At 35.7% G+C, this 26001-nt stretch overlaps 2 protein-coding genes and 1 long non-coding RNA gene across 4 annotated transcripts; 2 read left to right on the forward strand and 1 right to left on the reverse strand.

Moving 5' to 3' along the window:
* Positions 1–7208: 7208 nt before the first annotated feature.
* LOC116158847 lies at positions 7209–9879 on the forward strand. Its single transcript, XR_004142834.1, has 3 exons — positions 7209–9022; positions 9074–9154; positions 9209–9879. It is a non-coding gene; the product is annotated as an uncharacterized LOC116158847 (long non-coding RNA).
* A 1563-nt stretch (positions 9880–11442) lies between these two features.
* Positions 11443–18441, reverse strand: LOC116158826 (protein YIF1B-B). 2 transcript variants are annotated; one of them, XM_031471673.1, is made up of 6 exons: positions 18252–18441; positions 18054–18194; positions 16771–16955; positions 12631–12771; positions 12454–12580; positions 11443–12407 (listed from the first exon to the last, which is right to left on the reverse strand). In XM_031471673.1, the coding sequence occupies exons 1-6, from the start codon at positions 18283–18285 to the stop codon at positions 11959–11961; spliced, it is 1077 nt and encodes a 358-aa protein (XP_031327533.1). In that variant the 5' UTR covers positions 18286–18441; the 3' UTR covers positions 11443–11958. The 2 variants fall into 2 exon arrangements, with proteins under 2 accessions (XP_031327533.1, XP_031327532.1); XM_031471672.1 differs by having other exon boundaries at positions 18042–18194.
* A 2788-nt stretch (positions 18442–21229) lies between these two features.
* LOC116158842 (protein SYS1 homolog) lies at positions 21230–22090 on the forward strand. The gene is made up of 3 exons (XM_031471697.1): positions 21230–21533; positions 21580–21647; positions 21702–22090. Exons 1-3 carry the CDS (start codon positions 21363–21365, stop codon positions 21940–21942), a joined length of 480 nt encoding a protein of 159 aa, XP_031327557.1. The 5' UTR covers positions 21230–21362; the 3' UTR covers positions 21943–22090.
* Positions 22091–26001: the final 3911 nt, after the last annotated feature.

The raw sequence follows: 26001 nt of genomic DNA on the forward strand, positions 1-26001 counted from the left end.
GTATGTACAAACCTTTCAACTTATTCAACTGCTCGAGTCGTTAGGTTCCTTAAGCTCTAATCAATCGGCACCAAATTCTGTAAACGTGGATTGAAACGTCAACAAACAGTTAAACAAACACAAGGCCACCAGGGCCCGCGGTGTATAAACGATACATACTAACAAAATTTCTTGTAGTGTATGTAAGAGCGAGCATTATACAAACAAGTTTAAAAAGTCATTATGCAAACATAAAGACGAGAGCATATTTTCCTCCTAATAATATTAATGCTAGGACCAGGGAAAAATACCGGTAGGCACGAGATCCTTACCCCATCTCTTTCAAATGAGCCGTCTATCGTCGAAATCTATACAGTTTAATGAAAAGTAGCGGAGCGTATACAAATACAAACAAATTTTGAAATGGACATTAGTTTTACTTTTATTCGAAGTGTCTACATATGAAACTTTTTTAAATGATTTCGTAAATAATACTGCGCATCATTTACATTAGAAATTTCGTTAATTTTGAAATCGGTATTAGTTTTAGCACAGATCTACACATATATGTATGTGTAGATCTGTGGTTTTAGTTTCATCAAAGTGCCTACATTGATATTTCATTTAACTGCTTTCGTAAATCAGAAAGTTACCATTGCGCATGCGCAAAACAACATTTTGAAAAACGTCGTTAATTTTACTTGTATTAGTAGTGTTTGCATATACAGTTTCATTTAAATATCTTCATAAATAAAAAAAGTTAGCATTTCACATGCGTTAATTCAAACTTTTGACACCAACAAATATAGGTATGTACGGAATCCTTGGACCAAGCCCTATCAAATGAGCCCTATATCGCCCAAATCAGTTCAGTAGTGTAGAAGGAGTACGTGTGACGGACGGACGGGCGACAAAGTGCAGCCAATAGCGATTTTTCATTTTTGCACGAATTGGTTTGCCGAATAAACCTATTGGGAAGCACTCCGCCAGCCTTGGAAAGAACATATCGAGATTTTAAGCACTTTGACTATCAGGTATTTGACCGCGACTTAAGAACTGTCGATTAGAACACAATTTACAATCTTCCTAGCATAGATGATAAAGTGCAGTTCCTCACTGTAAATACTTATTATACATTTACTAGATGTTCATGCTCCAGTGAAAACATCAAAATTTATAAAACCATTCGTTCCTTGGTTAACGGATATCTTGAAGATTATGATTTCACTAAGAAATAAAGCACTTCAACGCTTTAAACGCAGTGGATGTCCTAGTCATCGGGAACATTATAAAACCCTGCGTAACCTAAAGGCGGATCCACATTGGTAAATATTTGCGTTGTGTGTTGAATTCGACACGAATTTGCTCGTGTGCGCCGAAATTTTTGTCTATGTGGACTGTGCGCCACACGAAAACGGTCTCAAATAATTTCGTAACGAACAACGCACGCTATCCACTATGCTGTCGGTTTTCCAGTCATTTCAAAGAGATTTGCGCTGCAATGTAGTTTCAATGTAAACTTGATTGCTTTTAGTCCAGTCAAATTATCATAATACCTTGCATCAGATGTGTCACTTCTGTCAAAATAGCCCTGAAATTTAGATTTTCTTGACGGTTTCAGGTAACATTATATTAACTTCAAACTAAAAAACAGCCACCTCTTTTCTTCCCAAATTCAATAATTCATGAACATCACGTCGTTTCACAACCCTTCCGCTACGTGTGACCGTCTCTTCATGTGTAGACGCTGTGGGTTCAATTTCTCTCGAAATGTTTTCATCTAAGAACGGTTTATCAAAATCACGGTCAATATGATTATCGTTAGGTTTAAGTTTAACACTACAATAGATACGAATACGGATATATGGATACACCGTTCAATTTCTAACAAACACAACTTCTGTACGGGTCGCAAATAATTCACTATGGGCGTTGGGCGCGTTCGCACCTCCAGATTCAGTATGGGGTCTTATGGACTAATTGCCTCTCTTACTAGTTTGCGTCATTCTTCGATAATACTATCCTTGTTTCTAACCACATTTTAAATTGAAGTATTAAAACAAAACATAATCTTCTCGTGCTGTCATTTTCACGTTTGGCAAGCATGTACTGTATGTCCATAAGCACCATATACTGAATTTGGAGGTGCGAACGCGCTATAGTCTCTGTTTTCAATTATTGCACTACTTTAACAACTCCATCCTTTCCAGGATACACTTCAATCACACGCGCAAGGTGCCAATCGATTAGTTTTTTTAAATCTGAAAACACGAACACAAGATCCCCGACCCTAATATTATCAGTCTGTTTACCTTTGCTTAATAATAAATTACCCAAATATTAGTCAAGCTATTCTCATCGACAGCGTCAAGATCTGGAGTTTCTGTAACGGTTTCTTCTTGAAGAAACAAATTTTTTATCCTATACAAGGAGAAACTTACATTTTCTCGCCTGTGTGAGGACGCGAAAGAAGACAATTGCACGCATGGAGCGAGAAAATTCAATTTTGTCGGCTAGGCGAGAAAAAAAATACGCCTTATGTAAGCTAGATGGCGCGGTTGTAATAAAATGTCAAAGAAGTTATTTCTTTTTAATTAAATAAGAAACATAAAATCGTCAACACTGATTTAATAATTAAATTTACCCTATGTTCACTTTATTTTACTGAATTCAAGAATTTATTTAATTACCGCGAACCTATCTAATCTATCCATGTTTCGTGAATTTGAGTACTTTCCCAATATCACGTGACCAATTCAAACGTTTCAAACTGTCATAATCTCCCATTTACTTTCAATAACGAGCATCAGCTGTGTCAATACATTTAACACCAAGATGTACTTTGCACTGTAAGTAGAACACCGCTTATCCGCAATAAGTAGCATTTTAACATACGAGACTACCCCGAAGTTAAAATGTGTCCAGTGTGACTGTAAGGAATTTATAAAACACATTTTTTTAACATACAAGATCATCAAGGATTTAACGTGTGCTCATTTCGCGTTCGTCACCAAGCATAAATCCAGTCCTAAAAGCATCTAACATTTGACAAGACACATGATCCTGCCAAGGATTTAAAATGTAACCGGTGTGATTTTGTCCCTGAAAACACACATTCAATTTTAAAACACATTTGTTAATACACAAGACCAGTAATAATTTCAAATGCGCCTGGTATTAATTACAACCCCTTAAATCCCGTTATTTTCTAAGGAAATAATCACGCGCCAGTGAAATGCCGGAAATGTCAACTCAGTTCGCACATGATCGGTATTCTCCACTTGCACCTCTGCTCTGTTGCACCGTGACTCCCTTCGGTGACTCCGCACTGTGCAATCGCAAGGGCGCTAGAATTTGAATTTGCGTTGAACTGTATTATAAGGGAAAGAGGTAAATCTACGAGTAAAAAATATACTCGTGGGCCCACTTAGATTGCACCGTTTCGTAAAATTTTTTTCGCGTAATCAGCAGGAAACGTGGAAATAAAAAAAACAAACGAGTGCACGTTGGCGCGTAAAGCAAATTCAAATTCAAGCGCTTGCGGTCGGGCGTTGTTGAGGGATTAATTTCAAATGTAAGTGTATAGGATAAAAAATATTGTGTGCACCACGACACGAAAGTTGTTTTCCGGGCCTCATATCTTCCTTCGCCCCGGAAAACAACCACTTTCCCGCCTTGGTACACAAAGTACTATTATATGTTCACTGGTTTCACACCTTTCTTATGGGATTTTGATGCATTGGGCATTGAAAAGCCTAATGTGACGCATGACAGTAATGAAATGGCGATCTCTTCAGCAAAGATTCGACCTGTGTTTGAAGCCTCAGCAAAATGTATAAACAGTGTTTCACTTAAAGAATGTATTAAAACGGAAATCGTACCCACTCAACTAGAAGCTGCAGCTGTGCCTACTTATATATGTAGGATTGATGATGGTAGCCAAGCTAATCCTCAAATATTTATCAAAAGTCATAAATTTGGAAAAAATCTCCGAATGTTACCGTAGACCCTACAATTTATTGAAAAATTACGAAAGAAACCTTCTATAGGTGAACTTAAATTAAATGAAGAAGAGATTGCTGCAGCGGAAAAAAGGATAATGAATATATGGCAAAAAGAGCATGGGATCCCGATTTAAAGCGTCATGAAACCTTTACAGGTGATGATGGATTATTGCGAGTTAGGACAAAAATACTTTTTTCTCCAACCACCTGAATAAGACGTTATTTTGTGACAGTGTTCGGTACCTAAAATTGACGTTTTGCGGATTAATCGCTTTCACCATGGCAACTGTACAAAAAGTGGATACTTTTGGTCCTAGTACCAAAAAGAAATTGACCTTGAAAGTTGGCCAATTAAAAAATTACAATCACGGAGATATGTCACATTGACATCGTTTTACATTGCAGGTTGTAAGATATTTCTATACATACAAATCAAATATTTTTGCAGATTCAATGCAAATAATGATGTTACCTATACGTATGTACATGTACCTATTGAAAATGATTTACGCTCGCTATTTTTATTTAAACCATGTGTAACCGTAACGTAATTTACATATTCCGTGAACGTAATTTTAATACGTAGACAACCCGCCGTCGCGCGTAACGCCATCTACTTCAGACCCATTGCACTATTATCTGTCATTTTGAATTCAAAATTTGAAAAAGTTAATTGCAATTAATTTTAATTAAAAAACTGTATGGTAAGTTTTTTATTTCAATACAAAATATAACAATATTAATTGTGTATACAATAAAATGACTGAAACTGATAGCGACATGGATTGCACTCCGCCAGAGATTATAGAAACGGCAGAACATGCTACCTCAAGATTTGCTCCCTACAAAGTCGCGAGAGGTGAGAAGTAAGAGGTAAAAACGAATAGGTTATAAGTTAACCTAAAAACTAGAGTGGCATGACACGTGAGGACAAGAAAGCAGAGAAGTTCTTATACTATAGTAGTGAAACTGTAACTGAATCTAAATTGGAATATAATTTGAAGTAAAGGGGGTTGGAGAAAAAATTTTATGTTTTATTCGTACAAAAAATGCGTTTTCGGGACTCGGAAGGTTGCTGGACTCCGCTAACGCGTCGTCCAGCAACTATCTTCCTCGTCCCGAAAACTGACATTTTTTGTACTAATGAAACAAATAACTATTTCTTTTATCATAGTCCATGGCTACTCAGACTAAAAACTCGTGAAAACAGAATCTTTATAATTAATTTTTTCGCGTACAAGAAGAGGTAGATTAATCGTTTCACATGATTTAGATGCAGAATTTATATCTCTATAACTTATTTGAAGTATTTTTGCGTAAAATAATTAGGAAACGTTTGCGCAAAGAAAAAGTAATTTCCCATGTTAAACGCCTATGTTCCACTTTTCGATTTACACCCTGTACATAATACGGTTTAAAAATGTAACATAATAAGGTCGGATTAATATTAGCATTGAGATAGTTATAAATTCAATGATATTAGGTACCTATGTAATAGTACTTACATTGGTTTAAATTCTGTAGCGCATGGTGGTTTGTCAACGCACGTGCAATCAGCACAATATGCTACTTATACCAATGCTATCACAAGAACCAAAAGTATCTAAGAATGTTCTTTTTAAGCTGTAGTATCGCGATCGCTTTACTTAGTAACTAGTTGGATGTCCACCCTTTTATACTACTGCTTGTTCAAAAATTGTTCAATATTCGTTCCAAGTTATAATAACTGGTTAGTACAAACATTGACTTTACACACTATAGACAAACGGTGTAGGCTTATAGCTCAGTCGTATAGAGCGTTGAGGTATAAATCCGGAGGTCGGGTGTTCGAACCTGGTTTGAGGTGAATTTTTCATCTGTGGCAGAGATGGGAATTTCCTTAGATCAGTTTCGAGCATTCTGCCGGCTACTCCGAATTAGGTTTGCCTGCAGTTTTCCTAATTCGTAAGGTAAATACCGGAGTAGTATAGAACAACTTAAGACCTTCTGCGGGCACCTCTAAAAAAGCATTATGCGGGTCACTCTGTAATTGGGCGTAAGCCTGTTGAGGGCCTAGAACAAGAGGGACAATAAATAAATAAATAAATAAATAAAAAACGGCAACACAAATGGAGCTGTAAATGTTAGTATGGAGCTGGGCCACCAAATCGTCGCAGCGCCACTCTCGTTGTTATTACGTTATTAATAATTATTGTACCTACAAGTGCATAGGTATTGACATTGACAAGCGCGGATTAGTAAGAACGCAAATTTTGCATAAAGCTAAACCTCCATGGCATCAAGACCAATAGGAGTTTGTCATAAAGTTATACTACAAGTCTCTGGCAACACACAAATTTCTGGAGGCAAAATATCGTGTTGCCCGCAATATCTACCTTAAAAGAATGGATTTCGGCATCTAAATCCACTACAGGATATAATTCAGCATAGTTCGAACAAATTTAACTAAAAAGTTAGTATACTTTATCGTCAAGAAAGAGTGGGTGTTGTTTGCTTCGACGAAATGTTCAGAATCGCCATCATGTTCATCTTCTGCATTTTTTCAGTCGTCATTAGAAAACTCGATCTTGGACATTGAAGTTGATAACATTAGGTACATTACTGGAAGAGTGAGTTGATATACTTTGCGATCGAAAAGTTTAATTGCACACGATGTGAACAGGTTCTCAGAAAACCACATCAAACCTTAATGACGCCAAGGAACTATTAATTTTACACAAATCCTTTGAAATTTGGAAAAAAAACGCTATGCATCGGCCATATCTATTAAATTGTTGCTAAGAACTTTAAATTTTGTAAATGGTCTTTGTCATACTATTAAGAGCAGTTCAAACAAAAATGTACAGAATCAAAAATTAAAGGAATGAAACGTCATAAATTTGCTAGCGTTCATATGTTGTCCCATTTGACGTCATCTTTAGTACGTGCATTGCAATGTGTTTAATAAGTTGCCTATTGAGATGTCTGCTTTCAAATTTCAAACAAGAAGTTCCGTTACCGTATATTGAGACACCGTTTAAGCTACCGTTGCCAGATACCGAGCCACAATTCAATAGCGTTCCCATGAAAAAACAATAGGTTTATTATTCAACAATGTATTCAGTCTTCAATGTCAGCAATTATAACAATAGTAGTCTGTATAGGGAGAAAATGGTGGATAGATTTAGTTTTTGCCGAGTTAGCTTTTCGAGCTCCCACAGGTTCATTTTTGTCTTTGAGTTTGAGTTCACTTTGCTTTGGGTGATCAAGGGTGCTGCTCATTGTAACAGAAAGGTAATGTACTTAGTTGTAATTGATTTATATTGTAGATTATGTTGCCTTCAGCTAGTTGTAATGCAGGGTAAAGTGATTCTTAAATTTGGTGTAATTTGCTTTCATGTAAAAGTGGTTCCTGTTTGATTTGTTGAAGATTGGCCAGTTATCAATTTTCATGTGTTTGTTTTGAACCCATTTAGATTGATTAGCGACTTCAATTCTTTGTGTACGAATCAGCCTTTTTTGAGTGTAATTAACCGTTTCGCCCTTGCAGAGGTATATGCCGGAGTGATAAAGATACTTAGCGGCATGTATTTCGAACGACAACTTTAGTCTAAGGTTACCGTATCCAGGATCTTAGATACCTGCTAGATTGGAGGAGGTCTGGCTAATTAATGATGTTTATTTTATGCACTTTATGTAAGAGACTTCGGAATGTTTCTTTCACACATGAGAAAGGATTGAAGGTGCTTTTTAAATCTATTTGTGATGGCCATCCTTTAACTTATCAAGTTTGTATTGCATTAACGTGAGATTTCAATCTGTACAATTCAAGAATTACTTACTCGGATTATTATTCTTTGTATAACTATTGTAGCTGTGTTGTAAAATGTGTTTAGCGTTATCCAATGTTACCTCTCATTCTCCAGATTTTCCCTCTAGATTTCACCTCTGTGAACAGTGAGTCGGAATTTTCTTTAGCACGGTTCTTTTGTCCGATGAGTTCTAGGGGAACCTGGCACTTTTTGGCTTTAAATGTATTCTGTCTAAATTTGTAGGATGTCTTTCGGCCTTTTGATTCATTTTTTTACACTTTTGATCAGTTCTTTAATAAACTTTATTTGTGTTTCAATTTCAATTAAGCGTATTATTTGCGTTCCGACTTTCCGATAATTAGCATGGGTACGAGTGAGTGCAACCTGGCCTTCCACAACGTAGGTGTTCCGGACATTGTCGAGTGTGAGGTTTGTGTTACTACGCAGTTGTTCCGAGTTCGTGTTTTTCCCGCTTTCGTTAGCGCGGGAGCTGTCGACTTGGGTACATCACACTATTTAACGCAAATATTCGCGGCTGCCATTTTTCCCTATTTCTCCGTTTGTCTATAGTATATAAAGGGTACGTTCCACTTAACGCCCGCAACGACAACGACCGCTAGTAATGACGTCATATCTGACGTCGCGATTGCGACCATAATGACTGTGGTCGTTATGTGGAACGGCAGCCGAGCGTCGTGGTCGTTGCGGGCGTTAAGTGGAACGTACCCAAAGTCAATGGTACAAACTATACACATAGTTGTGAAACAGTGCTGTGCAAAATTACATCTTGATACTACTTTTCGCGGGCGTCCGGCATCATCAGACATTCCTGATTCCACTCTGTTATTCATTCTTCATTTTTGCATCAGTTCAATGGTACAGCGTTGGGGTATAAAGCCGGAGGTCGGGTCTTCGTACCTGGGCTGAGGTAATAATTTGTCATCTGTAACAGAGATGGGAATTTCCTTAGACCTGTTTCGAGCATTCTGCCGGCTACTCCGAATTAGGTTTTCCTGCAGTTTTCCTAGTTCGTAAGGTAACTACCGGAGTAGCATAGAACTAGAGCAACTTAAGAGTAAGACCTTCTGCAGAGGCACCTCTAAAGAGCATTATGTCGAAGCCACCGTAATATAGAAAGCCAGTACTCTGAATGTGTGACGTCACATCGGGTGGCTGAAACCATTAAATTTAGATATAGTTATAAATTCAATGATTTTACCTCTTGCTCACCGGATTCCAACCCCTTTTGTAAGTATTCGTGTTACTCAGTATCGTTTCTATTTCTTCATTGCATTTTAGGATCCGAGCGTTAATTTGCTACCACCAATATTATAGCACACAAAATATTATTGTTTCTACGTTTAAGGCCCACACCATCTCGTAAGTATCCTTTTCGTGATAGTTTTACTTTCTAATTTTGGGTCTTTGTTTTAGGGCTTTGTATTTTTTTCCTTCTTATTTGTTATACCTGTACCGTACTGCTTCAAACTCTTCGTCTTCAGTCGTCCGTCTTGAGTCTTCGTCGTCCTCTTCAGTCTTCTATCGATACCCTCACATTTCTTTTCCATTTGATCCCTTCTACCCTCCTCCCTATCCTTATTTTCCCCATACTTAGCCCCTGGCCTACTCACCGAATCTGCCGAACAACCGCTGGACGAGTTCAGGAGCCAGGAACAACAGCTAAGCCACTTCCAATTCGCCTTTATTTATTTATGATTGGCCGTTAAGTTTATTTATTAAAAAAAAACATTAATACATTAATTCAGTCATCTTACCATCCCTTTAATTAATTATTTTAGTCAAGTTTGTGTCTTACTGTGAGACGAGATCTCGTTCCGTGATTTTATTGCTTTATTTCCTGTTATCGTTCCACTGCCATTTCTCATTCACCATCATTCGCCCTACAATAAATAATATTCCTATTTTCTCCTTGTTATATTCGTCTTGCATTTCCAGATCACCAGGAGCAGGCTTTCTAGTTTTCCTGTACGGCTAAGTTTAACAAAAATTAGTGGCGCCTAAATTCTCCAAGCAGTTTTTTTCAGTTTCTTCGAACCACCCACACCACCGAGAGCAGCTGGAGCCGTAATGCTAGATTCTACCTTCCCTTCTAAATTTTCTTCGTCACATTACCTACTTACTTAACGGTGCGCAGGGGTTTTGTTAATTCGAATTTAAAATTCTCGCATATCGCCCGTGATAGTATTACAAGCATGTTACGCCGCTTATTATTCTACGTTTGCGACACGAGCGAGCTTGCGAGCGAGTGGAGCAAGATTATTCCATGTGAATAAGTAAAGGGTTATTTACGGCTTTATAGGTTATACGGTTATCATTTCCAATGTCTCCGATGGTTGCAAGGATTGCGAAATCTGTGAATATTTTTATATATGCTTTTGTATGCAATGTAATTTCCCTATGTTCGATTTAAAAAAAAACGCATCAATCTATGAGGTGTGCGCGGGTACATTCCCACCAGCAAAACGCGCAACTTGCGTGACTATGAACAGCAACGGTTTCTATAGTTTCTTATGATGAAGAGCACTCGGTAAGATTTTATTAAAGAAGTCATGTGAGGCCATAGCAACTTTAGGATAAATTTGCAGTTCAGTCACAGCGCGAGAAACCTGCTCCTATCGGCGCGAGATAGCGGAAAGCGAGAAACCTGCTTCCACTCTGTTTGTACAATAAGGAATCACCTAACAGATTTCGAAATTAAATTGGACGGCGGTATTTTTAAAAATTGACAGCTTTCAATTTTATCTACTACTCATTTGAACTACTCAATAGATTGATGTGTGATAAGGGAAATTCAATGAATAAAGGGGAAATTGCATTGCATGCAAACTCCTATGTTCGCATTTATAAAAAATTCCCTGTATATGTATAAAACACATGACAGACCGCTAGCTGATGCACTTGCACCGTGGGTACCTCAGTGGCACTGCGCAACCGCAAGCGCGCTGGAATTTGAATTTGCGTTGAAGGGACTATTTCAGTATTTCCCAAACTATTGGTAAATTTTTGTTACATGGGTCGGAGCCCAGTCAACTTTGGGAACCACTGGTCTAAAGCTGGATTCACATGAATACGAAATCCGACGATACGGTCATCCGAAATGCTTATGATTGGTCAATAGTTTGAAATGTCAAGCACATTTCAAATTATTGGCCAATCATAAGCATTTCGGATGATCGTATCGTCGGATTTCGTATTCATGTGAATCCAGCTTAATGTGTAAATAATAAATATAACCTGCAAACGTTAAATTGATCGATTTGATAGTACTGTAACAATTAATTACAAAGGGTTACAGCAATACTGAACGAATCGCAAAAACCAGACTACAGGCCACAGAAATGAAGCACTTGCAAGGGTAGGTAAGGGGAGTTACAAAACTCGATGGAATTCCTAGTAAGAAAATAAGTGAAAGCTCTAATAGACATCAATTAAAATGCTTATTTGGACCCCTTGGACAAATGGTAAACAGTCGGCTTGCGAAACACATATAGAACACCGGAATTCAAAATAAGAAAAAGGGAAGCCTAAAGACAACATGGGGTAAAGTAGCAAGAATACTTCATGATCAAGGCATAGAATGGGAGGAGGCTAAGAAGTTAACGCGAGATAGGAAAAAATGGAAAACAATAGTTTATAGTGACTTTAACTGGTAGAATATGTTAATTTATTTTCCCTACACCATAATGGTAGAAGGGTTTTGAAAACTAAATTGTATGGTGCATTGACCTTAATGTTGCCTACACTAAAACACTAAAATTAAATTATTACTGACTAAAGAGTTTGAGCCATAGACGGGACATTTAAGGAACTATTTTAATTCCAGACGTACTTGGAAATTCCATTAAGTCAGATTCGCAAAATTATTATTAATAAACTTAAGGTTTTATTACAAAAAGCATGTATTTATATCTATTTACAAATTTTAGATTAAACAATCCTCAAAAAATATGTTCATTATACTCATAGTTTTTAATATTAGCTATGCGGGTAACCATTCTTATTTTAATATCAAAGTAGGAAGTTATAAATAAACGGGTTGTTCTTAAATAGCATACAAGTTCAGTATCAGATTTTATAAAATCATCCGCGTAGCAAAAACTTGTCAAACGTCATTTACATTGTAGACACATTCATACTAACTACGTTCATTTTACACTTTGCGATTATCTGTTTGCAACAACAGGCGTGTTTGGAGGTAGCAAATGATAGGAAAGCCACCACGACAATGCAGGCTGACTAATGATAATTAAAAGAAGAAAATATAGGCGCCTTTTATTTCTAGGCGCAGGGGCTTCCCCATAATATTGGACCTGTTTCTCTTGTAAAATTGGCCCTGTAAGTGATCGTATCAAAAAGAACATCAATGCTAGATTAACGTAAAGAAAGAGAGCATAATATCCATTATGACCACTTACTAAACTAATTAAAATAATAGCTATTATCCCTACATATTTATAACCGCTGTATGCCAATAAGTCCATCGTATGTAACCCTATTTGTAAATTAATAATGTACCGCGTGCAACTGTACACAACCAACTCGACAATGCACCAAGCCAGGGCGGATGATGCTTGCATGACGATTTGTTCAGGTGTAAATCGTTGTTGCATCCCTAAAAGAAAATGCAATTTATACATAAAAACAATCCAAAATCTTACCTAGCATTAAACCTGTGACTAAAATATATGTAAAATACGCCATGGTGGGTATATACAAATCGGGTGCATTTACTTCAAACCTAGGTTGAATAGGATCACCACCCTGCTCATATTTGACAGACCAATCCTGAATGGTTAGACAATTAGTAAGTACAAAATCAGGATAATTTGACTTACCGAATGCATAAATGGGAAGAACAATAGACCTAACTTCGAAATCACATACTTTGTGTCAACAGCAAAATAATATTTTAGTCTAGATACTGCCACATACTGTTCCAGTCCTTGTTTTACCATATCCTTACCGGTATTGGCTAACTAAACAGAAAAGAATAAGTAGATGAGCAAGCGCATAAACCCACTTTGTCAGTGCGCAACACAGTAGGTAGTGGTCTGTACTGCCTGTGACGTCATTTGACCTATCGATGTGGCGCAGAAATAACCAACCGTACATGTACTAAGTGAACGAATAGGCATCATATGCGAAAGGGTCAAGTGACGTCACATTGAAAGCTTTTCAATTACATAGACCCATAGATATACAATATAACCTCAAACATGATACATCAGTTAATACAAGCAATGCGCGAACTGAAGTTTGCAGTGATCTACTAAAGCAGGTTTTTGTTATTCTATAGGGAACCATTTTTGTTGACTTTTGGTTAAAATCAGCTCATGAGTTTTATGTATAATAAAGGTGTGGTATGAAACCCTTGTTCGGGTCAAGATAACTGTCACGAGACTGTAGTTGAAACTGTACAGAGGAAATTTCTTAAGTTCTTTCCTTTCAAGATTGACGGTATTTATCCCTCCATTAGCTATTACCACAAGTTACTCCTCATAAGGTTCAATGTCAATAGCTTAGATTTTATAAGAAAGCTCAATAGTGTAGTAATAGGCAGGTTCTGCATTTTTTTTAAACTGAAATTGAGAAATTTTATTATTACAAAACGATTAGAAAGAAATTGGGTGCAAAATATTGATATTTACGTCCGCTGTAAGCACTTTAAAATCAAGGGTCGCCGCGAAGCAAGAAAACGTACCTGTGCGCGAGACTACCCCGCGTGACGTCAGTAGCCAGAAACATTTGGATACACGAGACGAAATGGGCTGTAGCCGAGGGCGCATAGGGTCATTTCTTTTGGACTACCAGTTACGGTAAAGTTTAGGGCAACTTAATTTTTTCAAGTAAAATCCTTGAATATTCGTATTCTACATCGGAAAATAATAAACTTTCATGGGAAACGTTTTTGGCTAAACTTATTATTTTTCTAAAAGCGCTATTTTTGGATTGAGCTAGGAAGCTGTTCTGTCAAGAAATTGGCAACTGGTTATTATTAAACATAAGAGTGGAGTAGTGTCTCTAGTTTGGTTATGTTATATCTATAGTTAGACCAGATAAACAAGCAGATATTTAAATTTGTGGTCTCTATGTTTCTTGCTAAACAAAACAAACCCTTGTAAATACTCAACATTTTTCCTCCAAAACTGTCCAAACCTCCAAAAAAAAGGGTTTCTTTTATAATTCTTGTTACGAAGGACATATGAATGTCCAGTTTTCTGTGTAAGTAAATTTGCCTTAAACCTCAAGCAACTATACAGATAAAAAAAATTGCGCATGCGCCAGAGATGGGAATAATTAGTATTTAAGTTCCTTGAAAATATCTAAGTTACTTAAATGTAACTTAGTTACTTGTAACTAGTTCTTTTTTTAAATAACTTAAAAGTATCTTGAAACTAGTTACTTTTACAAAGTAACTTGTAACTGTTACTTTAGGAAAGTAACTATAGTTACAAAAAGTAACTTGAGTTACAAAACGTAGTTATGTGGCACGTGACTAGTGAGTTGAGTGACTGTACTGACTGGATATCACATGTTACCTGAAAGAAGAAAATCTTATATGGAGTGCTGTTCAGCATATTTTTATATTTCGTTTGCAACATTTATCGATTCGCCAAGAAGAAACAACCTTTCAGACAGAAATTTCGAAAATTTAGTGTTATTAAAGACAAACGGATATAGCGCTTGTTTCTCCAAGATAAATATTTTTTTCTTTTTACTATAGAAATATTCTGTGATTTTGTATTTTTTAGAATAAAGAAATTGTTATATGTCCTTTTCATTTATACAAAATGTAACTTAGAAGGAACTTAGAAGAAACTTAAAAGTAAGTTAATTTATTTAGAAACTTAGATACTTTTATATGTAAAGTAGCTTTTTACAAGTAACTTAGAGACTTTCTTAAAAGTAACTAGTAACTTGTAACTAGTTCCATTTTACAAGTAACTATCCCAGCGCTGGCATGCGCCACCCAACTGTTCTATTTGCGCAATCCCAATTTTTTATTTGGTGAGATTTAATAGTATATTGCATAATAAGTGTGCTAAGAAGCCTATTTCGCACGAGTATTTTGCGACACGAGCGAGCGCAGCGAGCGAGTGTTGTAATAAATAAAATTATGTATGTATGCACCTCGAATAAAAGTCAAACTAATGCCAAATCAAAAAATTTGTTTTGCGCATGCGCAGTCGATTTTTTATTGATATTATTTTTATGTTAATATGTTACTTATTTAATATGAAATTTTGTATGTAGGCAACTTGAGTAAAGGTGAAACTAATGCTGGTTCAAAAAATTTGTTTCACAAGCTATGCTGATCTAGTGGGACAGAATCAACCCCTTAAGGTGTGTTGTAAAAATGATGGATGTGTGAAAATCTCAAGGATCGTTCGGTATTGAGTTGTATCGGATTTTTTGGATTGTTAAGAAAAAAACTGAAACTAATTTTAAGATTTCTTATTTTACTCGTCGCCCGCCTGCATCAAAGAATTATGTCAGGCGTTAATAAAAATTTGTGTAGTTGATTCTTTGGAATTTTTGGAAGTTGACCAAGGCCACCAAGTGTCTCACATTGAAAAATGTTAAGTCAATATTAGAATTTTTCTTTTAGCAGATGTCGGATGGGTACGACCAGAGCTGGGATAGTTACTTGTAAAATGGAACTAATTACAAGTTACTAGTTACTTTTTAGAAAGTATCTAAGTTACTTGTAAAAAGTTACTTTTCATATAAAAGTAACTAAGTTTCTAAATAAATTAAGTTATTTTTAAAAAGTAACTTAGTTTCTTCTAAGTTCCTCCTAAGTTACATTTTGTATAAATGAAAAGGACACATAACAATTTCTTTATTCTCAAAAATACAAAATAACAGAATAATAAAAATGCCAGTAGAAAAAAATATTTATCTTGGAGAGAAACAAGCGCTATAGCCGTTTGTCTCTAATAACACTACATTTTCGAAATTTCTGTCTGAAAGGTGGTTTCTTCTTGGCGAATCGATAAATGTTACAAACGTGAAACGAAAACATGCTGAACAGCACTCCATATAAAAGTGTTTCTTCTTTCAGGTAACATGTGATATCCAGTCAGTAGTCACTCAACTCACTAGTCACGTGCCACGTAACTACGTTTTGTAACTCAAGTTACTTTTTGTAGCTAAAGTTACTTTTTGTAACTATAGTTACTTTCCTAAAGTAACAGTTACAAGTTACTTCGTAAAAGTAACTAGTTCCAAGATACTTTTAAGTTATTTAAAAAAAGAACTAGTTACAAGTAACTAAGTTACATTGAAGTAACTTAGATACTTTCATGGAACTTAAATACTAATTACTCCCAGCTCTGGGTACGACAACAGAATATAAAGTTCTAAGTTTCTATTTTAATTTGCTTTGACCTAACTGGACTGGTGTTTTGTGCAACAGCAATAGAAATCCCAAATTTGATCAAAATCTATCGAGCAGTTGTCTTGGAAAATTGCCAACATACAATTGTACGCACACATAGAAAAAAATTGTTTTCTTTAAAAGTTACTTAATATGACCTAAAATGTTGACATGTGATGAAATTTTGACATGTCCAAAAAACGGCGATCGCAATAGCCACCTAGCTCAAGCTAGTCGACGCATTTGAAAAAGTTGAATTACTCATTAACCTCATGAGCACATTTTAAATTATTAGTACAAAAGGAGCACAAAATTATGAGATACTTGGAACTTAATTCCTTTCAAGTCGACACTACAACTTCACAGATCCTTGTAAAGAAAGATCTCATTTGGCTCTCACTGATCTGTTGTGTTCAAAATTAGAGGAGTTCAACAAACTGTGAAACACTGTCGACATAATATTTAACCAAAAATCTACAACTGGTGTGTTAGTGCTGAGATTTTGTCTTGCCACAAGAAAGTGTAAAACAGATAGCAAATGGCAACAAAAAGAAAGAATTTAATTCGTAAAAAATCAAAGGATTAATACCCTTACCTGCTGACTATATTGAAATGCCATATCCTGAACAATTGGTTGCGCAAAAACATTTCCCATTTGTGTGGAAGGTGTATTAGCCACATATGGATTGAATTGAACTCCCACCATATTAGGATTCTGGGGGTTGAACTGTGGTTGTGTTGGTGTGGCATATTGTTGTTGCACTTGGGGATTACCGTAATCTAAACATTTTTAACATGAATTAAAAGATATTGCAATGTATTTAAAATAATTAATTCATGTTAAGAGTCTTCTGTACCCACTGCACCCAATGTAAATTTCCATAAGAGCGCCCGCCATAAAAACTCTATTTGTTTTTACAAAAACAATTTTTGTTAAGAACTATTTTATAAATTTAGACCTTTATCCACAAAATGTTCGGATTATTTTTTTTTTTTAAGTTTATAGCAACTGAATACAGATTGTTTAAAGATTAGATGTTTCGCACCGATTATTGCGCTAATCTGTTTTATTTTTTTACTCTCGATCAAGACGATTTATGGAAAAAGTAAACCGACAGTTTTTTAGATAAGTTACTTCTAAACATGACCCCAAAAAATGAAATCATAATGTTTGTAAATAAAGTCTGCATCTTGGCGGGCGTTAAATCAACAATTTGAGTGTAACAAGTGGCGCCGCTGCACAGTGTCGGTGGGAACTAACCAAGGACCAAGACAGGAGTTGACAAAGCAAGAATATAATCTTATCTCTTGCAGCTATAATCATCTATACAGTATAATGTAAAAAAGTTGCGCTTAGGTAAAGAAGACTCTTAATCATTTGAATTCACAAGTAATTGAGCTACTATCAATCCAATGACAAGATAGACTAAAGACAGCTAAAATTTGAGCTTAAATAACATCGAGAAATTGAGACCTTTACCATTTCGATTTCTAGATTTGTTGTCATTTATTATGAAGCATTTGTTTTTAATTGATTAGGTCACTATGACATGTGATATACCATTGGAAAGAGAATTTAGTACAATTTGAGAATATGAAATTTGGTAGATTTCATTAGTTTTCTTGGCTATTACAGATAATACAAAATTGAATGTAGAATTTTTCTTTTATAACATTTTGTCATATCTCTGACAGTAACCGGACATCCACTGGAACAGCTAAATTCAAACGCACTGGATCGTACTTATCAAAATTCACTGAAAAGCACATAGTAAAAAAAAACTGGAAATTCATGAGAGAAATCCGGCAGTTGTCCTATTTTATGTCGGACTATCAAGATTGTACTGTACACATAGACGAACATACCTACAAAATTACCTATTGGAGTTGGTTCATATGAATAACCAGCAGGAGCTAATGGTGTGCTGTTGGGTTGGTATGCTGCAGGTGGCTGCTGGGGGTAAGGGTTGTAACCCATTGCATTTACATCGCTAACCCTCTTAACTTTACGTACAGACGCTGAAAAACCGCAAATTACATTCCAACAAATGACTCTCACCCCCATAATTAACTTACTCGGTCTTGCCCCTGTATTGGCGTTAAAATTCATCTTTAACTGACGTGATCTTCTTAATACACAAACTCTTTTATAATTATTTCATATTTTAACTTCTTTTTGTATTTCCGACACGTCACTACGAATTTAAAGTTCAGTATTTTTAAAGAAAAGTTGAATGTGGTCAACAGTACGTGTAAAAGGTTTGAATCGTTGATAAATGCGGCGTTGCCTAATTTACAGATTAGCAGGGGCGACTCGGCCGTATTACTGATAAGGAGTTGTGTCATCTCCTGGCCCACTATTATTTCAACGTTAGACGTATGTTTATTTTCGTGCATCTTGGGAACACTACATTTACATAAAAATACGTTTAAATCGATTTTAAATTTTTTATAGTGTTTACTACACATTTATTTTAAGGTTAATTGGGAGTTCTATTAAATTGAGGTAATTTGTATGGAATAGAACCCTGTTTACCCTAAGTTGCTTCACCTTCCCCGGTACCAGCTAAGTAACGCCAAAGACCCGATGTACGTAGGCTCCCCTACAAGTCCAATGTTGTCCAGGTAACAATCGAACATCCAGTGCTCCGTAAGCCCCACGTTGATCTTCCTAATTTGGCATCTATTCAGTTTTAGAAGCTCTAACAGACTCAGATTTGCCAAGGGGCCCTGATAAGGGTGCCATATGGACTATCAGAGCCCAGTTACTCATTACCACTGAGTCATCTGCTCGCCCGGTTTTTAATCCTGGCCCTGACAACGAAGGAGGCAATTCCTAGGGTATGTTCGGGCCCGACAAAAATCCCTTACACAAGTCAACCCGCCCGCCCTTTCGTTGTCACATATTCCGCAGTGCGCTGTCACCGGGATCACGCTTACATCTCTGCGCTTACCCTATTAGCAATGCTATTAGACTCACTCCTAATCTAGCTAGAGTTCGTCTGTAGTCAAGAGCCGTAACTAATGGAAACCTGTTGGTTGAAAGATCCCTCAGCGCCGCCTGACTGTCACTGCATATCTATACAGGGTGGTGCTTAGCGCAACGCAGCATAGGGATTTCAATGGTAATTTTTTTATAGTCAATTACTAGCTCCCCTAATTATTTTAGCGCAAAAGTCTAAAAACGTTTTTTAGAGAAAAAAATACTGCATCTGTTCATACTTTTAGTTATAATTTTCCATTTTTCAAAACCGTAGAAATCGACAAAATAAAAAATTACATTTTTATAAATCAGTGATGCTTTGGAATCTTTTAACAAACTACAAGGGCATCGCATCTAAGTTATCGTTGTTTGACGTCCAACGATTTTTATATTAAATTCTGTTTCAACTAACCGACGCAATAAAAGGCATCTTAGGGTAATGTTTTTTTAGAGAATGTATGCTGCATTTGCATCAGATCAGAGTATTTGTTTATCATTTTCCGGAATCAGAGTACTTACCTACATAATCGAAGAAAAAAAACTGATTTGAAGAAGATTTGTTCCTAAACTTATATTCGGATTTTCCACTACTGCAACCAAAACGCTGAATGTATTGTCGTTTTCCTGATGGTTTTGACGGACATTTTAAACGTTATTGCACTTGCAGTTATTTAAGTAATTTATAAACAAGTATAAATTTAATACCTATAGGTAGGTACGTCAAAGGCAAAAATGAAACATGATCGCTGTATTTTTAGGTAATTCCAAGGCATATTTGATTTATTGTAAAATGAACCTTTTTATTTTGTCGATTTCTACGATTTTGAAAAACGGAAAATTATAAGTAATAGTATGAACAGATGCAGTATTTTTCTCTCTAAAAAAACGTATTTACACTTTTGCTCTAAAATAATTAGGGGAGCTAGTAATTGACTATAAAGAAATTACCATTAAAATCCCTATGCTGCGTCGCGCTAGGCACCACCCAGTATATGCTTATTACAGTAACCTCTACGGAGGTTCTCTGGATGGATTCTGGGTATTTGTGATCAAAGTGGTCATCGGGTGTATGACAGCCAGTATATATTCTTTCAAACTTTGAAGGCGCCTGGCAAAGTGTAAGGCCCCACTAAGTGGACTCTGGTATACTTATTTTTCGGCTCGAGAAATATTAAATTTATTTTTAGTAATACAAATTTCAAAGTGCCTGAAGATCATTTTTTGAAAAAAAATTCGTATCTTTAAAAATATAAAAGGTTGATCTAGCCCCGCTTCACCCCAGCCAGGTCTGCATTTCTGTGTTTCGGTATTATTGGAGAAGTATTGGACAAGTTTTCGGCGTGCCTCAAATACCTACCCAAAAATGTATACCAGCTTTCGGACTATAGATAGGTAACCTAAGAAAGAATAATCTGAAATAAGTTACAAAAATCAACCCGTTCATTCTAAAAATAAAAAAATCTTACGACGATGCACAATTGCACACACTTTTGAGAGCTGGCAACCCCGAAATTTTTAGGAGTGGAAAGCTATCTCCATAAATGTTTGTTGTTTTTTTGTGTTATTGAATTCAAGTATAGTTATCTTTGCATTTTTTTATAATGCATAGGTATGTGGTTTGTATGCAGCATTTTTGGTGTAATGTTATGGTCCCAGAATTATATTTCTGTACATTCTTTTAAACATGTCGAAATGATCGAATTCTTTGATGTGTGTATGCGTACTGACTTGTTGTTTGTAAACGAACATTTTCGCCTTATAGAGACGGTCACGGGGGTGGTAAATGAGTTACGGCACTCAATACCGAGGCTGATCTCGACAATCAACTGTAGGAACAAGGAGCGAGTTACCTTTTTGGGGGGCGAGATTCTTCTAATAAAAACTCTTCGGTTTAGCATCTATGAGTAGCGATTCATCGATTTTATTGCACCAAAGGTGAGTCACATCCTGTGTATTTCACCCTTGGAAGAATGGTATTTTTTAAAAGATGCTTAGCTTATGTAACATTTCGACGCCACTGGTTTTTCTCAAATTAGACAAGTTTCAAACCAAACACGTATTTCAAATTGTCATGTAGTCATGCAGTCATGCTTCAATTGCTATTGCTTCAGAAAAAAAATTACAATTAACCTAACCTCTCTACCATTAGTAATAAACATATGAGAATGATTATTTCCAATAATTTCTGAACAATATAAGCAAAAATGAAAAAGTTGGCTGGCTCATTTCGTTACACGCAGTGGGATCCTTGGCTTATAATTGCTCAAATAATATCAGTTCAATGCATTTTGTACTTTACACTAGGATTAATTTTGGCTATGTTGGGACAATTAGTGGGAGACAATAGAAACTTAGATCATATTTTTGAATACCATGTAAGTATCCTTGTGACGACATGCTGACTTTACGTATTATTCGTAGGAAATTCACGTAAGGGACTTTGGTGGAAAAATCGTTATTTCGTCTTTCGTTGTTAACTCTTTGATAGGGTAAGGAAGTGATGTAACCATTTCAAATGCTTTTACTGTGGTGTATAATTGTAGGGCCGTTGTGTTATGGTTAGTTGTAGAACGTACAAAACAATGTTTGGATTTTAGTTGTACATGGCATATTATTCACCTGTTAATATGTTGGTTTTATAATGGACAATTTCCTACAACTTTCTCATGGTGGGCTTTGAATTTAGCCTGTGTGACGCTCATGTGTGTAGGTGGTGAATTTTTATGCTTAAAATCGGAACTGCAGGCCATTCCTTTAAGTTTAGGACCCAAAACCGATTTGTAGTGCTTCTTTCAAACATAAAACGATAAATAATGTGATAGATTTTAAATTTTGTTGTAATTTAATAATAAGTTTAAAAGATGTGTTGGTGTGAGAATGCATAAAATTATTTATGGTGTGTATGATTAAATTAAATTTATTTTTATTACTATGCACATTAATTTTTAATGGTTTAAGTATCAGAAAACTGGACTGTTGCAGATGCATCGCTTGCTAAGAATATCAAAGGTCATCACTCCCATGCGTCGTCTCATTAATGTTGCATTATGCTTGTGTCCAGTGTTATATTTTTCTTTCTTAATTACTCTGTATGAAACGGTACTATCCTTTTGGACGGTTTTTTTTCAAATGACATCTGGTGTTGCATGAAGACAGTCTTATTATTGTTAAGCCCTTGTAACGGGTGATCAAAAATGAGTTGCTGTCGAGTCGCCTTTGGAAGTTCAAGTTAAATACGAATTCCCATGTAAACAAAAATTCCAAAGGTGACTCGAAAGCAACTCATATTTGATCGCATTGTATATGAATATTTCTCTGTGGGTGTTTCTATACAGGGTTGCTATTAAATAGATTGAACCATAGCAATCACACTGCTCGAAATATACCGGGTGATTCATTAGAAGTGATGACAGTTTGAATTTCCCGCAAATCAAAAAAATTGTGAAGTTGGTACTAACTGAAGATTGCAGTGGTGTATCATCATGCTTTCAGTAAATCGTTTACTTATTTATAATCTACAAATACTGCTTCTGTTTTACCACAAATTATAAACTAACACTACACACAGTCACGTTTCTTACATATTTTAGTGCATCAACTCTAAAAATTATTCAAAATGGAAAAAGTAATAAACCGCAAATGGCCCACAACAATTAACGGCGACACTGGTTTCTTAAATGACAGTCATGACAGAACAAAATTACCTACTGACGAAATTCAAACCATCAATTTAATAATGCAAAAAACACTAAAACCTTACGCGCGAAATTCTATCGATCATCACTTCTAATGAATCACCCGGTAGTTATAAAAATACCGTTTCTATAGTTAATTATTTTGCATATTTTGAGATAGTTTTTTATTATACACTGTGTCCAGGATAAGGATGTCTATCATGCGGATCTCTGTCACCATAGAAGATACGATGGTCAAATTAGAGAAAAGATGTGCAATTAAAGAGTTAAAACCAGAAAAACCTAAATTTCCCGATTTCGTTTTTATTTTTTTCTGCTATTTGCTATTTGAACAGATCTAGAAAAATCTCGAGAAATAAGTACCAAAAACACTTTTCATTGCCACTTTTTGAACTCTACAAGACAAGAGATTTTCAATACAATTTCGAAGAAAACATCATCAACTTTAGTTTTTTATATAGCCCGCAAAAAAAAAGGACACACTGTATTAAGTAGCATATTTTATTACGAATACAACGATGTACCACACAAAAAAAAAAATAAGAGTTGGCAACTCCGTGGGATTCAACAGGATGGTGCTTCTGCATACAACGTCCTAATCATTCGAGAATATACCTATCGGACAAATTTTCTATTTTTCAGGAAATCGTCAAATTTCGGTTTTTCTGGCATATCTTCGGAAGTAATCGGAAATTTGTTGTTTTCTTTAAGGCATGATAACAATGCTTAAATTCCTCTTCTTTTGAGATCACTATATTCACTCACGTGAGTCGGATGGTGTTTACTGCGCGTCATTAAATTACCTACTGTAATTGTACCAACTTAAATGTGCGAGATGGGATTTCCAAATTTATACTTCTAATTCACCCCCATTGTCCCTTGAAATTTCTCAGGTTGGCAAAAGGTAGCTTTTTAATGATTGTTTTAAATTAACGTAGGAATTCAAAATCATCTCATATATTTACTTAACGGGACTGAAACTCTAAAATATTAATTCGCCCTCGTAATTCTAAATGACATAAGAGCCTTAATTCCGACGCAACAAAGATAATTGAAATATCTTGATGGGAACGGTTGCAAACGGCGAATTAATTACAGCTTTTGTTTACGGTAACGGCGGCTGAAACACAACTTTAGAAATTAAATCAATTACATTTACCTTCCAATCTCAACTCCTAGAAGTAACATAAATACTTTCGGCATGACACTATCGTAACGAAGCGCCTCCAGATACCGGGTGGTCTTGAAAGCATGTAAACTTCAAGGCGGAAAGAAGCGTGCTTCATTATTACACTCAACCTTACAGGAAGAAGTGTACGGAAAAAACGCAAAACCCGTATACAGCAATAGTCTAAAAGTCTTCGACTTTTAATTGTTTTAGTGCAGTTACCCGAACAGGGTTAGTTAAGTATTTATTTATGTACGTACTCATGAGGGAGGTGATTATCTAGTGTGTATTGCCCAGTATGATTCTATTAACTATTTATACCGTGGAGGAAGCATGAAGTAATCAACTTTAACTTGAATACTGATTGCATTTTCATCAGCATTTTTTCGTGCAAAGAATCGGAAGTGTATGAGGTACTTCTCCCGCGCGGTATAAATGGTTAGTCGACTCATACAGGGCAAGATCACAACTGATCATATACTTTCACACGAATACCTAAATATACTTAATAAAATAATATAAAAGCATAACCACCTGCACATTATAAACAAAAACATGATAAGGGTACAAAACAAAAGCTTGAGCAAGGCATGCTTCAATAAACAAGACATCAAAATCTAATGCAAAATATAAATAAAAATAGGGGTTTACAGTATAGTTGAATTTAGTAGTTCTAATTTAATAAGCGTATGCCGGAAACCATAAAACAATTTTTTGGACAATAAAAGTTTATTTAAAAATATAGTGGCTGATTAGAAAAAAAATAATGAAAATGTACTGTATCAGTGGTTTATTATTCAAACGAGGGGGATTTACGATAATTCAACCAGGTTGGTAGATTTTGCTATGGATACAATAAATTATTGCTACAATTGTTTCTATAGTTATTTCTTCAATTTTGAATTGAATTACTGAGATGATATACCTGTAGGGTATAATCAACAATTTTTTTCACTTTTCGAGAAAAAGTCATTCTTTGTAGACTTCTGCTTGTTCCAAAATAAATTGAAAAAACCTGCTTGGCAACATCAACATTTTATCCAAATATTGACAGATAAAATCAAGCAAGCACGTAGTCCCATAGACGAGATAAATTCTCTGCTTTAAAATCAATATTCCAGACACTTCTGAACAGTATACAAGATCTGCATGGAATGTATCCACAATGTTATAATTATAATACATTTGTCAATATTCAATATATAAGGTTTACCGGTGTATTTCTGTCAATTTTAGTTCAAATTTTGATGTTATAAGACAACTTTTTTTCAATCGATTCGAAAACCTCACGTTTTAAAGGAAAACTAAATGGTACAATTAGAGTTTTGGAACACGCACGACTTTTTATAAAGAATGCCTTTTTCTCGAAAAATGATTGATTATAGGGACGTACTGCATCTGCATGCATCTCACTATTGCCCATTTAGTATAAAAACAGTCACGCCAATCATCGCAGGTAGCCGCCCACTGCAAAATCGGTCTATCTAGCTCATGCGAAGAAAAGACATCAGTTTTGTAGTGGGCGGCTACCTGCGACTGTTTTTGTACTAGACGACTATAGGTCAAAATAAAATACTATTCTTCTACGAATTCTATCTGTCGGTGCTCATTTTTCCAGGCCGATCCATAGCTACATAAATGAATTAGAACTATTAAGAATTGAAATATCGCCAAAATGAAATAAAATAAACCACCTCCTTTGATTATACCAAAACTTAAAAAATCGGATACAATAACCCGACAAATAATAAGACAATGGCATTGGAAATGTAGTTATAAACTACGCGAAATATCTGGACACACACTCTAACTTCGCCCCTGCAAAATAAAGTTTTCTAAATAGCTTCGTGGAAACAGACAAAGCGCAACATTTTATCTTCATGCTGATCATGACAGCTGTTCTATTGAAACGCGTCCGATAGTTTAATATCTTATTGACGTTTATTGGTGTTTTTGTTTTACTTTTTGTAACTTCAACGG

The sequence above is a fragment of the Photinus pyralis genome, unplaced genomic scaffold, assembly GCF_008802855.1.
Source record: "Photinus pyralis isolate 1611_PpyrPB1 unplaced genomic scaffold, Ppyr1.3 Ppyr1.4_LG1, whole genome shotgun sequence".
Taxonomy (NCBI): domain Eukaryota; kingdom Metazoa; phylum Arthropoda; class Insecta; order Coleoptera; family Lampyridae; genus Photinus; species Photinus pyralis.

What these genes read in the sequence shown, in the direction of transcription:
- LOC116158826 (XM_031471672.1), bottom strand. Translation starts at nt 18,285, where the DNA reads ATGAATTTTAACGCCAATACAGGGGCAAGACCGA. An exon ending in CAATACAGGGGCAAGACCGA is followed by an intron (nt 18,195 to 18,251) that starts GTAAGTTAATTA and finishes GCGGTTTTTCAG; the next exon opens with CGTCTGTACGTAAAGTTAAG. An exon ending in CATTTCAATATAGTCAGCAG is followed by an intron (nt 12,772 to 16,770) that starts GTAAGGGTATTA and finishes TTTTCTGTTTAG; the next exon opens with TTAGCCAATACCGGTAAGGA.
- LOC116158842 (XM_031471697.1), top strand. Translation starts at nt 21,363, where the DNA reads ATGAAAAAGTTGGCTGGCTCATTTCGTTACACGCAGTGGGATCCTTGG. An exon ending in ATCATATTTTTGAATACCAT is followed by an intron (nt 21,534 to 21,579) that starts GTAAGTATCCTT and finishes TATTATTCGTAG; the next exon opens with GAAATTCACGTAAGGGACTT. An exon ending in GTTGTTAACTCTTTGATAGG is followed by an intron (nt 21,648 to 21,701) that starts GTAAGGAAGTGA and finishes GTATAATTGTAG; the next exon opens with GGCCGTTGTGTTATGGTTAG.